A 13,556-nucleotide genomic window follows, 5' to 3' on the forward strand; every position below is an offset into this window, starting at 1 on the left:
CAGCGTGCAAGTTCTAGGCACACACTGTGAAATCTAACACAAGTGAGAATGTTTTCTGGTCCAGATGACCTCAAGGCTCTAACCTCTCTAATGGCACACTGGTGATATTTTCCAGTTTTATTACCGTCTGTAGGTTTGCATACCGTTTCACGGTAGCTGCATCCTCATTCCGCCAGTATTAAACTCCAAAGAGTATTGGTCATGCCTGTGGCAATGTAATGGACTACTGCAAAAAAAAAATCATTATTTTTCACTGTCTTGTTTGCACCAGGTTATATGTTAGAAAAAAAGATAAACCTACTACAACTGGATTTCCAACAGGAGGACAATTGCTATAATATGCACTTTTAAAGATACTTAAATTGCCATTATTACTGCCACTGAGTGGGCTTAGCAGTATGACGTTGCAATTGAGCACATTATATGTGATTCACGCAGGAACCTTTAGGCATTTAAGTGTCTAAGGTAGCAGACACAAATACTTAGCATATGCTTTAAATCTATACTGAATTGATGTTAAATTGGGACAAAACAAATGCATAATTATGGCATATGATAATGGTATAATTCAATGTTCCAGCATCAGGCATGGAGTGTTTAATATAGGTTATTTGCTTGATTCAAATCGCATAAGAATTCAAATCTGTGTGTAATTGATTTTTATTCACTGCAACAGGAAGTGTCCCCAGCTCAATCAACAGAGTTTTCCTACATTTAATGACAATGTGACAATGCCAGCAGTTAAAATTCATCTCAACAAAATGCAAATTGCAAAAACTTTTTTGCTGCAACACATGATCTAGGTAACAACCTGCTCGTGCTTGTGCCTGCTTTGAAAGAAGAAACGGCACGTAAGCACAATGGACAGGAGCTATGTAAACCTGAACCACATTTGAGCTGGTTTACAAGGCAAACTACACAACTTGCAGTACCACACAACCAAACCAGAGCTAATTGTTTAAATATGTCAGGCTTGTTCTGATCCTCCCTGAAATGTAACACACGGAGGCAAGCAAGCACGCACAACTGGTGCACATGCCGACACATACACACACTCAATCAAACACAGACATAACAAGAATTCACCACGGAACAGCACTGGGAATATTTCACCACTCACCGTTGAAAAGGGGCTGTCCTTTCTCTGTGATATCAGGCACAGCAACCTTGTATACATCTTCAGAGAAGCCTGGCCTGCATGGTGTGGTGCCCCTGCCCTCTGCTGCAATCTGTGATGGTGGAGGGACAGAGAGAGAAAGGGGGGGTAACAATGAGTCATAAATCAACCTTCAAAAATGCACCCTGTTGCCTCCAAAACCTCTTGGTCACGTTCTGGAGTCCCCCCAGTTGTACAAAAGCATCTGTTGTTTTTATAGCGGGGACTGCAATTAGGATAATGAGGCCAAAAGGGTTAAGCATTAGCCAAAAAGCACGGCTAGGCAAGAACAAGCTCCATTTGTCCCCCTGGTGGGGCCCAGGCACAGGGTAGGGTTCGTTCTCGGTCGGCCCCTCTGATCAACACACTACTCTGGACAAACACTCCACTTTGAAGTGCAGGAACAAGGGAATAAAAAGTAAATGGTAACGATCCACTGTTGTGGGAATAAACATCTATGTGTGAGTGTCTGAGTAAACAAGAAATAACAACTGCTGACGTCTAAAGAAACTGTAAGAGTATGACTGTGATCAATACAGTGTCTTTTTTCCCTTTCTTTTGAAAAGGAAAACTCTGTGCTTGGGGTGTCAACACAAAAGATTTAAGGAATAACGGCGGTGTTTGCAAAGAAAGAAAAAAAAATCTTTAAATCACTGCAGCTGGTGTTTCCATAAAGCAGGAATCTAGCATGAAAGAAAGAAATCACTGGCAATGAGAAATCACAGACAGAGCATAACTGAAGAAAACACTCTGGTGTCCAGACATGTCCAAATATACTCAATCACACAACCTCAGCACTGATTCAGCTCTTAGCAACAGAGGTCTGGCCTTTTTTCTTTGCCTACACTCTCAAAAGAATGTAAAACGAGAGGAGGCCCTCTGAAAAAGAGCATTGTGGGTATTCGTGCCACTTGCCATTCTTAATCAGAGGAATTTAAATAGAAAATGCATGCAGAGAGAGAGAGAGAGAGAGAGAGAGAGAGGGGGGGGGGGGTTCTGGGAATTCTAGCATGTTGCAACAATGGCACCAGGATGTACAATATTCTGGTTTCAAGTGTCAAAACACAAGTCAAATCCTTTTCATCAACTATTTTTGCATGAAGCGTGTGGCTGCTATTCGCTGATACTCAGGAGACCAGGTTGTAACAAAGTAGCCACACAGTCAAGAAAATAAATTGTTTCCACAAAAGCACTACATTACATCGACAGCCTCCATTCTTAGGGTTGGAAAACACTCATTATCCCACCACCGCTATTCGTACACGGGCTATACATAACCAGTAGCACCGCAATTATTTGCAGTAGGCTACTTTTCATTGTTGCTCATAACGCGATTTTACCAGAGAGGCAATTAACTCGCCAGGAGGGGGGGACACGCTGCAGCAATCTACATAAATATTAAACCTAAACTAAATATAACCAAGTGAGAACGATTTTGATGCGGGCCTGTGTCACCCAACTTCCACACAATAAAAGATTCAGCCACATGAACTTAAATTAGGCGAAGTCAGTCGGGCAATTTTGAATTCCCCGACCTGAAATCAGTCATTTAAATGTGCGTAGTTGTTTTAAACAACGCAGTATCTCATAAGCGTTAAATAAAAAAAAAGGGAGCCGTTAGCTGGTAATTACAGCCCCCGCTAGTCCTACTTTCTGGTGATTTTTTTTTTTTTTTTTTTCATACAAAGCAATGTTAAACACACAGTACGCCATGTAAAGTGAGTGTTGGGAAGCTAGCAGCTCGGCAGCGGGCTCGTAACTCAACGAACAGCATCGTGCCCGGTACGGAACAAGCCTCTGGAGTGTCCGGCGTAACTCCGCTCCAAACCGCTGATGTTACATTACCTGCAGTCCTGCCAAGACCGCCAGCAGAAGCAGACCGCTGCCCTCTTGTAGTGAGTACATTGGTACACTCGTAACTGCTTAATTTCCCACTCCGGAATCCGTGTAGATGAAGATTTTTTTTTTTTAAAAATCAGGAATTTCTTTTAAAAAAAACAATATCCTTGTAGCTGAAGTGTGGCCGCGGTGAAAAGCGCCCCTCTCTACGACAAAGGCAGGAGCGGCAGTGGCAGCAGGAGCGGTGGTGACGGCGGCAGCATGTAGCAGCCTCCTCCTCTGTCTACCCAGTCAGTACTGAGGGAGAGCACTGCCTGGTACTGAGGCTGCCGCTGCTCCCTCCCTTCCAGTCCAACACGAAAACAAAAAAGAAAGCCCCGGCCACTAGTCTACATACCGCCCATCTCACTGTCTCTCCCTGCTGGTCACACTGCCAATTTCACTGCTGGGACGGAGCGGTGGTCTCCTGTGTTAGCCATCATCCCAAATGACAGAGTTTTATAATCCGCATAGACAATAGTAATGTTCATTCACAGTGTGGGGTAGTAAGTGCTGGGTTTATGCTGGGTTTATAACACATTACCGTATATATTTTTACATTACGGTATGTATTTTTTTTTCCTATTTCCCCTGTTGTTGCATGTTATCTTTGACGTGTAAAGTATTTTAAAATGTGATATTCTTATAACATTTATAATTAATTTATTTTATTGTCAGGCTAAAAGGGTACTGTAAGTAAATGCAAAACTGCAAGCAGGGATTCAGTGTTCTGATTAAAACCATAATACCTACACAATCCAATTATGATATGAGTCTCATAAATACTGTATAGCTATAAGCTATCTTTCCAGTCAGACTTAAAAAAAAAACTCTCCTGTTACTTCCTTGCTCTGAAAGAAAATACCATATCAGTTGTGATTACAACAATGACCTACAGTACTTCAGCATTTTAAGGTCAGTTTGAGGTTGCCATTTATTTGCTTATTGTCTGGTTTCACTTAGCCTACTCATACACATTATATTAAATGAGACTCTCATCTGTGACTGACAGAAATACAAGGAAAGACAAATGATCAAAATAGACATACGGGAATGTACATATCGTAAGACTTATACAAATCTCATCATAATTTACAATGTAGTTTATTTGCAAGTATAGGCTACTGGAAATTGTTAGTCTTTTCGTGTAAGACTTTGAAGTTTTCAAATGGCGCAGGTTGTATGTACATACAGGCTATTGTTTTTCATTTAAATTCTCTGACTATTATCTCCAGATTCCTGTGAGTAAAATGCTATTTGAATGTCATGGACGTCAAGTCATTCAGGATTCAGTCAGTTGTCTCTCAGCTCACTCAAAGAGCCCAGACTCTATTGATCATTAGGTGAGAGATTTTGATCACATTGCCCCTAGATAATTGCTGTTTACTGCACATTTGATCTTAAGGATTATTAATTGTCAATGTTTTTTGGTGTGTGTGTCTGTGTGTGTTTCCTTCTCTCTCTCTCTGACACACATATATTTAGGCACATAGTCTCCCGCATCGCCTAATAAGCTCACTGTTTCACAAATGACCCGATCACCATGGAATTTTGAATTTTGCATTCTATTCATTCATCTTCACTTAAGCCCAGAATTCGTCAGTAAAGCTTTTTTCATGTTCCATTAAAATATGCAATGAATAATTCTCTTACATTATCTTCTCATGTGATACAGCCTGATGAAGGTTAAATTACCTCGGTTGTGCCGCTGACACCTAATTAACTATCAAGAGATGGCTCTATGGAATAGATTGCATCTGTGATACAGAGATATTTCAGTTTGGTGGACGAGAAAAATACTTATACCATCTCCAAATAATAAACAAGGGCTGACTTTTGGTTCACCTCCTCCTGGGCAATCTGTTGTTTTCCAAGTTATTGGCGTTTTGAGGTGCAGGCAAGTATGTGATGGGAGCGATGCTGCTCCCCTCCTCCTACAAATCAAATCATCCGCCCCTGAGAGTGTGTTGTAATCCTAAACAAACAGTAAGCACTATCACATCCCACTTACAGTCAGCACACATACACAGGAAGAGAGGGCTGAATAGTTTTTGAAAGTGCTCACTTCACGTCACTTCACACTCTTGCCATTGATTAGCACGCCTTATCATCCATGTTTTAAAATAATTAGACTTGTCTCTTTGGTGGAAAAGAATGCTAACAAAAGAAAAAAAAAAAGAAAGTGTAACAAAATTAAGATAACACACTTAACCCATTTAAAGAAGCCTATTGTGGCCGTGTTTTCCCACAGCCAGTTTTTTTCTCGCAGCTATTAAGGAACATGGCAAAATCATGTTTTTACCACAGGGAGCTAAATTCAATGGGCACTTCTTTTGTCTGCTGTGGCAGAACTGGGCAAGAGATCAAACTGAATGACCTGTTGATAATTGATATCGCATTTTGTACAAATTGTTAAATTTATGTAATCTAATCTAATTGAGAGTGGGATCAAAATGCTCCATCTCTTTGATTAATGCAGAGGCGGTTATCTTTCATCAGTACTTGTCTGGGTAGGGGAGGGGAGGAGGCGTTAGTGGGAATCCAATTTGGACTTGGTGCATTCATTTAAACAATATCATGTTGCACAATTCATAAGGCTAGTCTGATAACCCTGAGAACTCTGTGTGCAGCATATACCTGAATTTGGCATGGTCTTAAATGTGCATTCAGAGGAGAAAATTTACCATCAAGGTCGCTGTGCAGTCTATGCTTAATGTATTCTAAGGTCTGCGCTGGCTGTGTGTGTAGACAGATAACATTATTTTGCAGGCATGTGTGAGGCAGCTGTATGATGCATGTTGGTCGTGGTGCTGACACTGCGGTTGACTCTCATAAGCGCAGGTGTCCGAGGGCTCTATGCGCAGAGAAGCCCTTGATTTTACACCTTTAACTCTGCACAATTGGATGCAGTGTGGAGCACTGCAGCACGGTGGCCTTGATGGCACTGGAAGAAAAATGGACCAGGTCAGCAGCACTTTCACATCCACCGCACTTCTTCATGCTGACTTTGTGTTGATACAGGAATATCATGGGGTTCACCCTCCGATCCTGCGTACTGTAATGCAGAGCTCAGTCATTTCGACTCAAAGATGAATATAGGTGACAACATTCAGCGACACGCATGCACACAGCTTATTTCTGCTGAATTTATTGGCTGCTGATAAAATCGACAGAGGCACAGATGCAGTATTTTGAAATGACACTGAGCCTCAATGTTCAATCAATAAGGGAGAATCAAGTATTCTCTTCTGGTATAAACACACATATTTTGACCCCTCACAACAGTTGGCTAATTACCCTGTCATTGCCAATCCCTTGCATGTCAAAGGTTGCTTTGGAACAAATTAGTCAGTGGAAAGGAGCAACCTAGTCCTCGAAGCCATTATCAATTCCAATCAAGCTTCATTGTGATGCATTCAATAAAGGATCTCTAAGGACCACAGTAATGCTCTGATTATTCTCCTCTCATGCCAAATCGGCTCATTCAGGCTTTTATATCCTTTGAACAATGGAACCAAATAGAGACGTGCATGTATTACATTGCACGTACACACATACGTGTAAATGCACAGTATGTATCTATACTGTGTATGTGTAAATCTTATCTGCTTACTTGAAGCTGCTTCTGGCTTTCACAAGTATTTTATAGAAAGGTCACAGAATGTCATCTCCCACAAATATAAAGCACGGCACGTTTTAGACATGAAATATTTCGTGATTACTTCACTGAAAATCTGCAACCTTAAAAGGGATCCGATTATATTGTACTGTATGCAAAGTGACAAACGGTGACAAAGACATGCAAGAACATTTCTGCTGAGCGTTTTCTCTGTAATTTCTTGTGAAAAGACATGTCAGTAAAGCAGCTTGGTGCCACCCCCTTGTCGACAAATAAAGGCGAAATGCTGCTTTGCAAGCTCTGGCAGCAGCTCTGGCAATGTCTGCTGTGTCACAGGGCTCGTGCAAGAGTGTGTCTGTCCCAATTTAGGGACTGGAGCTTTTGCTGGGGGCCACATGTGCCTGCTGTGTGCTGGTGTGGCACACAGATCTAATAGTGATTGATTGCCTGATTAAGGCAAATTGTGTTGAACTCCAGAAAAAACCCAAGGAGAGAAGAAAGCATATTTAGTTAGTGATGCAATAAAAGTGTGGCTATTGATTATGACACGTGAGCAAAATGGCAGTTGTCTCAATTATTTATTGTTCACTTGTTATGCTCTATTTTCTTTCATGCAAAGAATTTCTGTATTAATAATTATTTGAAAAATCACTGAATTTGTCTTGGACAAAAACAGCATATTCAAGCTCAATTAGTTTAACCAAGTATGTACAGTACTTACAAAAATACAGCAATTATATGGCAGTCTACAACAGAGGAAATGAAAATGTTCTTATTTTCTTAACAAGACTTGGAGTCTAGAGTCATGTGAGATGAGATGTTGCTGCTTTGAGCTAAATGCTAATGTTAGCATGCTAGCAGCTATAATGTTTACCATGTTCACCATCATAATTGAGCTTGTTAGCATGCTAACATTTGGTTACTGGCACTAAACATTAAATTGGCTGATAAAATATCATTAGTTTCTTTGAAATATTTGGTAATAAACTAAAGCACTGCACAAATTAAAGTGTTGACCAGATGAGTATGAAAGATTAGGGCCTAACCAGTGATTACAGTCTATTCTGAGTAAGACATGAATGTCTGGACAAATTTTTATGGCAATCCATCTGATAGTTGTTGAGACATTTTACATAAAAACATAAATGTCAACCACATCATTTAGTCTGTGCCTCAGTGGCAGAATGCAAACCAAACCAGTGTTACCATCCATAAAGCCAGGCCAATAGCATGACTTTAAATATTTACCGTACAAAGTACAATGCCTCCAAAGACATAGTAAGATAAAGTAAGTTTATAGTCCTCTCTTCAGCACAAAATGAGAAAATAATAAATGGCTGTGGTGTTGTTATCTGAGCTTTCAGGACAAAACAGGAAAAGTTTTATTTTAATAAATGGCTTTATCTTCCATACATGATAGGTGAGTCAGTCAAGAGTTTGCAGACACACACACAGACACTTTCACTTACAAGTAAGTGTACAAGTGAACATTTTAGAGTTATTTAGAATAGCTTTTTATTATCAGGCACATGTTTTCAATCAGTGCACAACTATATTCCACATGACATCAAACAAGTACAGAAAAACCATAATGCCTCGGTGACAAAGTGACCTATCACACTATTTTCAGTCTTCTCTCGCTGTTTTCCTCAGCATGAACAAAGTCGACCAAATCATTATCACAGCTTTCACTGTGAAATATTTCCACAGTAATATAAAAAAAAACTAGTTGGTATAGATACCTATGGAGCTCTTTGCAGTGCCTCGTTGGTGTCTTCAGTGTTTGCAGCTCAAAATTTATTTCCCTTTATCACCATTGATCTGCAAGAAGACAAGGTCTCTGGTCGTGACAGTCTGGCCTGTCTGATTTAGGAGGGGGCCAACAGCCTGTCTGAGCACAGGAGCCTGGATGGATTTATATGAAGGCTGTTTCTGTTGCTGATTCACCACCGCACCTTCCTCCTTCTCAACTGGGCTTTCTTATCAAGAGCTTAATTTTGGAGGCAGTCAGGGAATGAGTCCCTCGTTTTTTGTTTTTGTTTTTTTTTTTAATCACAGTGGTAATGAGATTGGAGGTTACTTCTACAAATGTTTGATTTTTTGGTTATTTTAATGTTTTCAACTGGGAGAGTTTAGTCCTCACATTTATTAGATTGCTTTCATGCAAATGGTGGTGAAGCCTGATTACAAAAATGTGTTAATAATTATTGTGGGTTTAAGACGGTGGCAAATGTCTGGCTTGTCAGACTGAATAAAAAGGTAGCGTGTGTTTATTAGAAGGATTAAAATCATGATGAAAAGTACGATAAAAGGCAATCTAGTTAATATGCCACTATAGCAAATGAAACATGGACTATTAGAATATCTCGTTATTGTATGTTTCCTTTATTATGGTGGTATATAGGCAGCTTATCTAACACATACTGTATGTAATATTTAAAAAATGTCACTGGCAAAGCTGTTACAACAACTAAATAAGGACATTATCTATTTTACAGTAGACAATATTGTTGATTTGATACAAGATACTGTGTTTTAATGAGATTAAAATATGATCTGAATTCATGGTAATTGCCTTAGTGCCTACTCCAACACACTTGCCTGTGGGTATTAGTATCTTTTTCTTTTTCTCTGTCAACGTGAACAGGATTATTATCTAGTGCATACTGCTATCTCCGCAGCTCATTAGCAGTCAGCAGGTTATCAGAAGCTTGAGATGATGTTTTTCTTTCATTAATTCAGAAAATAATAACGCTGTATTTTTGATTTGAATCAGATAATTGCTGAAAAAAAAACAAAAAAAAAAAAACACCTACATGCCAATAATATGACGCATTGAAAAACTCACCATTGCTTGCATTCCACTCGCGTTCACGTTCAGTAAAGGAAGGCCCTGCCATCCATGAAATAAATAATTGAAATTGAGAAAAGATGAGTTCTTTGAAAGTGTGCGTGCTGATGTAGTTGAAGTTTTTACCTATGTGCTATAGACAGTGGTGCAAACCAATAAGCAGACAAGATTTCTACAAGTTAGAAGGGCATTTGCAGCCAAAGCAGCAGATGTTGGTGGCAGGTTGCTCAGAGCAAAGGGTGCTTCATTTGGCTCACTCAGGAGGTGATCATGAGACATATTGCCTTTACTCTCGCCCTCCACACAGACACATGACTGCACTCTCCCCCCGCTGGGGAATTTCAGCAAGATTAATATCAAAGGGTTAGTACACTCAAAAAAATATTTTAGCATAATATCTAGGATTCATGTATTTTGATGGTGTTTAAAATGCACAACCAGGTTTATGCAATATAAATCTAAACCTGGTTACTGTGTATTAAAAACACATAGGGTTTATTAGTGCTATTATATAAATCTAATTCTTACTTGTTTCATTTATGTTTGACTGACAAATATGCATCACACTAAGTTTATCATGTTGTTATGTTATGTTAGTTGGTTCATGTTAAAACAGTTTAATCCAAATTACACAAATCTTAAATATTAGGCTGAAGTCAACAGTTTTTTTTAGCAATAATATGTCATGTGATATCAAAAGCTCCTTATGAGCTATATAGTCTTATAGCAGAGCTTTATTTGGTTAAAGTGAAGCAGAATGATGCATCAATGTGACTCACACCTCTCCAGCATGTCCCACGCAATACTTTTGAAACTCCCATGAATCGTGAGCGAAGCTGTATTCAGATATGTCATTTTTGATATCAGGCTTTGCACAGTTAAGCATAAAGAACACCCTCGCATGTGTCACTATGGGAAAGATGTTTTATTTACTCTCTGGTATTTTCACAAAAAGTCTCAGGGATTTCACTTTTTGTCTCAGTCTGTGCTTTTTTAGCCGCTCAATTCCTCTCTCACCTTCCTTGGTGTCTAATTGGGTTTCATTGATTTACTCCTCCATGATGCTGGCTTGGCCAACTCTCTGCTGACCCTGCAAAAAAATATCAGCCCGGCTGTCTAACAGGCAGTGTTCCGGTGACACACACACACACACAGCACTCCCAATGCAAGCTCTGAATGATTGTTTCAGTGAGCTGGAAGTGCGTCAACCTGCCGCTCCTGTGACCCCCACAGCAGAACCATAGATTAGCGTCACACTGAAAAAACAAAAGGCTCTAGTGGGGTGGGGTGGGGTGGAGGTGTTTGTGCCCACTGCTCAGGGACTCTAGTACGGTTGTAGAGGGAGCAAGAGTTGAGGGGCCAACTGGCGGTCATCAAGAGGCCCGGGGACACAGCCACTCATCTGTGCCTGAGCAGCCATGTGTCACCTTGAGCTCTCTGGAGGAGGTGTCCGGACACAAACCTGCTTGGCCAGACGGGGTGTGAAGAAGGAGGCAGGATGGAGGCAGAGAGGAAGTAGAGCTAGCTCTCCAGCTTTCCATAGGTGACATCTGTGGCTCAGTGGATGAGAGAGAGCTAAGTAATAACTTCAAGGAAATTTGAGCGGAGAGTGAAAATTTAAAAAAAAGAAAGAAAGAAAGAAAGAAAGAAATAACGAATACACTCACCTTTTCAATTCTCCATATAGCAATAGAGAGGATAAGAAAAAAGGATGTAATACAGACAGAGCTTTGATATCAACTGTGTCCTCGTTTCCTCCTCTCGACTCCTGTCCCCCTTCTGCCATGCATTATAAACGGCTGATTATGACAGTGACAGCTCCTCAGGTGTGCAGTATGCTAGATTTGTTATTCAGCTCACAGGCGTTGCTGTCCCTCCCTCTTACCACCTGCACTGGCACACACACACACACACACACACGAGCAGAAGTGCACACATACACACACACCCACGCGCGTACGTATTGCTCACAGCTGCTGTGTCAGCAGGACTCTGGAGCCTGAGAGAGGGGGATATTACATGAATCAGCCTCACAGAACTGTTGTATTCACTGTGCTATGATCCAAATTCACAGTCTAAATTGGGCTTTTATTGTCTGATTTAGATTTTTATGGGCGACTGGTGTTTTCATGAACTCGGATTTGTTTAATTTTGGAGACATTATTACATTTTAGTGGACAAAATGGGCAGATTTAGATTCGTGGAGCACATTGCAAAGACAGTCTAAAAAGCAGGTCTTACTGCAATACATTTTCTATCCAAGAGAGCGCCACAGGGCCACAAGGCATAACAAAAGATTACACATGCACTCCTGTGCTGCAGGGATGTCTTATATCAGTATATTTGACTTCTAAAATGATTTGTGAATGTGAGCTCTACTAAAAGATATTGTACAAAATACTGAATGCTGCACATGCTTAGCATATTTTATTTTATTTTTAAAGCTGCACTTATCAATTGTTTTATATGAACAATTACATTTTTAATAGGATAATTAAAATAGAATTATTAGAATTATCACCCAACTCAGCACTTCCCCTTTGCGGAGAGTTTTAGCATTTTCAGCTCATTGTTTTGGTTTTACACAGCGTTACTGTTTCAGTTGACTCTCACAGCTCTCATTAACCTCGTTTCCAGCTGCAACAGGTTGATACTTTCTGCGCAACAAAAGCACCAAGCAGCTGACAGACAAAGTTGGCAGCTTCCTGGGGAACAGTGAAGAGCATGGAGCAGCAGCAGGGGCCAGATTTTTGCAGGAGTTGGTGGATACCAAAACAGAGCTAAAGAGCTTAGTTTGGGACCTACATCCATCAGATGGCCAGAAACACGACGCCAAATGAATGTTTAAGTTGCACTGTCTCAGTTGGATGTGTACATAAGCAACTGTGTAAAAATTAATCAGTTAATCAATAAATTCTACTTCAAGTTGAATCATTCTACAGTTGAAGAAAAACTCCACAGTCAAAGAGTCACTGGTAATGTACAACACTTTTCTGGGCCTGTTGTTTGGTGACTTATGTGAAGTGAGGTGAGGTCACCTTGAGATTTTTCCAGAGCTGCCACATGTTTGGTAGTGAATTACATCACAGTGGAAATGCTTCACTGAAAACATCAGTGGTTTTGTCATCAACCCTTCTAAATCTGAAGGCAAGGACGTCTTCATAGCCTCACAGGCTAGGCTGCCCAAGTTATAACTGGCTGGCTAGATATTTGACTATAAGTCAAACTGAAAGTTTTCTGGGTTGTTGAGCACCACACTGGAAAACAACAGAAATCCAAAAACAGAAGTGAAAATTAACAGACATATTTATTAGTTTGAGAAAATGGGTAAAGCAAAACTGTATTTATGATATTTTAATTACAAACTGTAAAATAATTGTGTGTTCAGATGCCCTAAACCTCACAAATGGATATCCACTGTATGTACTATACTAGTATCCCACAGCAAAATTTCCCTTTAAGATTTGCAGAGTGGTCCAATAGTCTGGGACCATGTTCCCATTCACTGAGGAATTGGAAAGTGGTCCACCATCTGCTGGTGTAAACAGTCTTCAGCATCCAATTTTCTTCTCCTGTTGCAGTACGTTAAGGGTAGAAAATGAAATCAAAGGGCAAAGATGTTGAAGAGATGCTGTGTAAAACAAACATGGTGAGTAGTAATAATTTCGAGGCACATTAAGGAAAAAAAAAATCACATTCCTGAGGTGTTGATTTCTGAGAAGTCTCCTCACATGGCATTTCTTGAAGTGCCTTTTATTTCAGCACAGCCCATGGCTGAGCTCTCTAATTTGCTCCAGCTTTGGCTTCACTCTACCATGTAAATGCAATCAAGTTGCTGACAAAGTATTTCTGTTGGCAGAGCTGCCGTCTCCCTTCTACATAAAAAAAAGAAAGTAAAAAAGAAATAAATAAGTAGGAAACTGATCTAAAAATAGAAAGATTAATCACTTTGCCAGGCCTTGCTGTGGGAAGCAGTAACTTACAGAAGGTTAAGACTTCACCTTTTAAATTCAAATCGATTACACTGAGTTGGTCATATTTGTGTTTCTGGA

At 40.1% G+C, this 13,556-nt stretch overlaps 1 protein-coding gene across 1 annotated transcript in view; it reads right to left on the bottom strand.

The window, feature by feature from the left end:
• Positions 1-3,294, bottom strand: part of cdh2 (cadherin 2, type 1, N-cadherin (neuronal)) — a 59,032-nt gene extending 55,738 nt beyond the window's left edge. Inside the window, exons 1-2 of the mRNA XM_071490819.1 lie at positions 3,002-3,294; positions 1,121-1,229 (exon numbers count right to left, since the gene is read on the bottom strand). Coding sequence (XP_071346920.1) covers positions 1,121-1,229; positions 3,002-3,061 — 169 coding nt within the window. The 5' untranslated portion in view covers positions 3,062-3,294. The remainder of the gene's footprint in view (positions 1-1,120; positions 1,230-3,001) is intronic.
• Positions 3,295-13,556: the final 10,262 nt, after the last annotated feature.

Source organism: Trachinotus anak, unplaced genomic scaffold (genome assembly GCF_046630095.1).
Source record: "Trachinotus anak isolate AG129_WGS33_773 ecotype Australia unplaced genomic scaffold, CSIRO_AGI_Tana_v1 ptg000012l, whole genome shotgun sequence".
Lineage (NCBI taxonomy): Eukaryota > Metazoa > Chordata > Actinopteri > Carangiformes > Carangidae > Trachinotus > Trachinotus anak.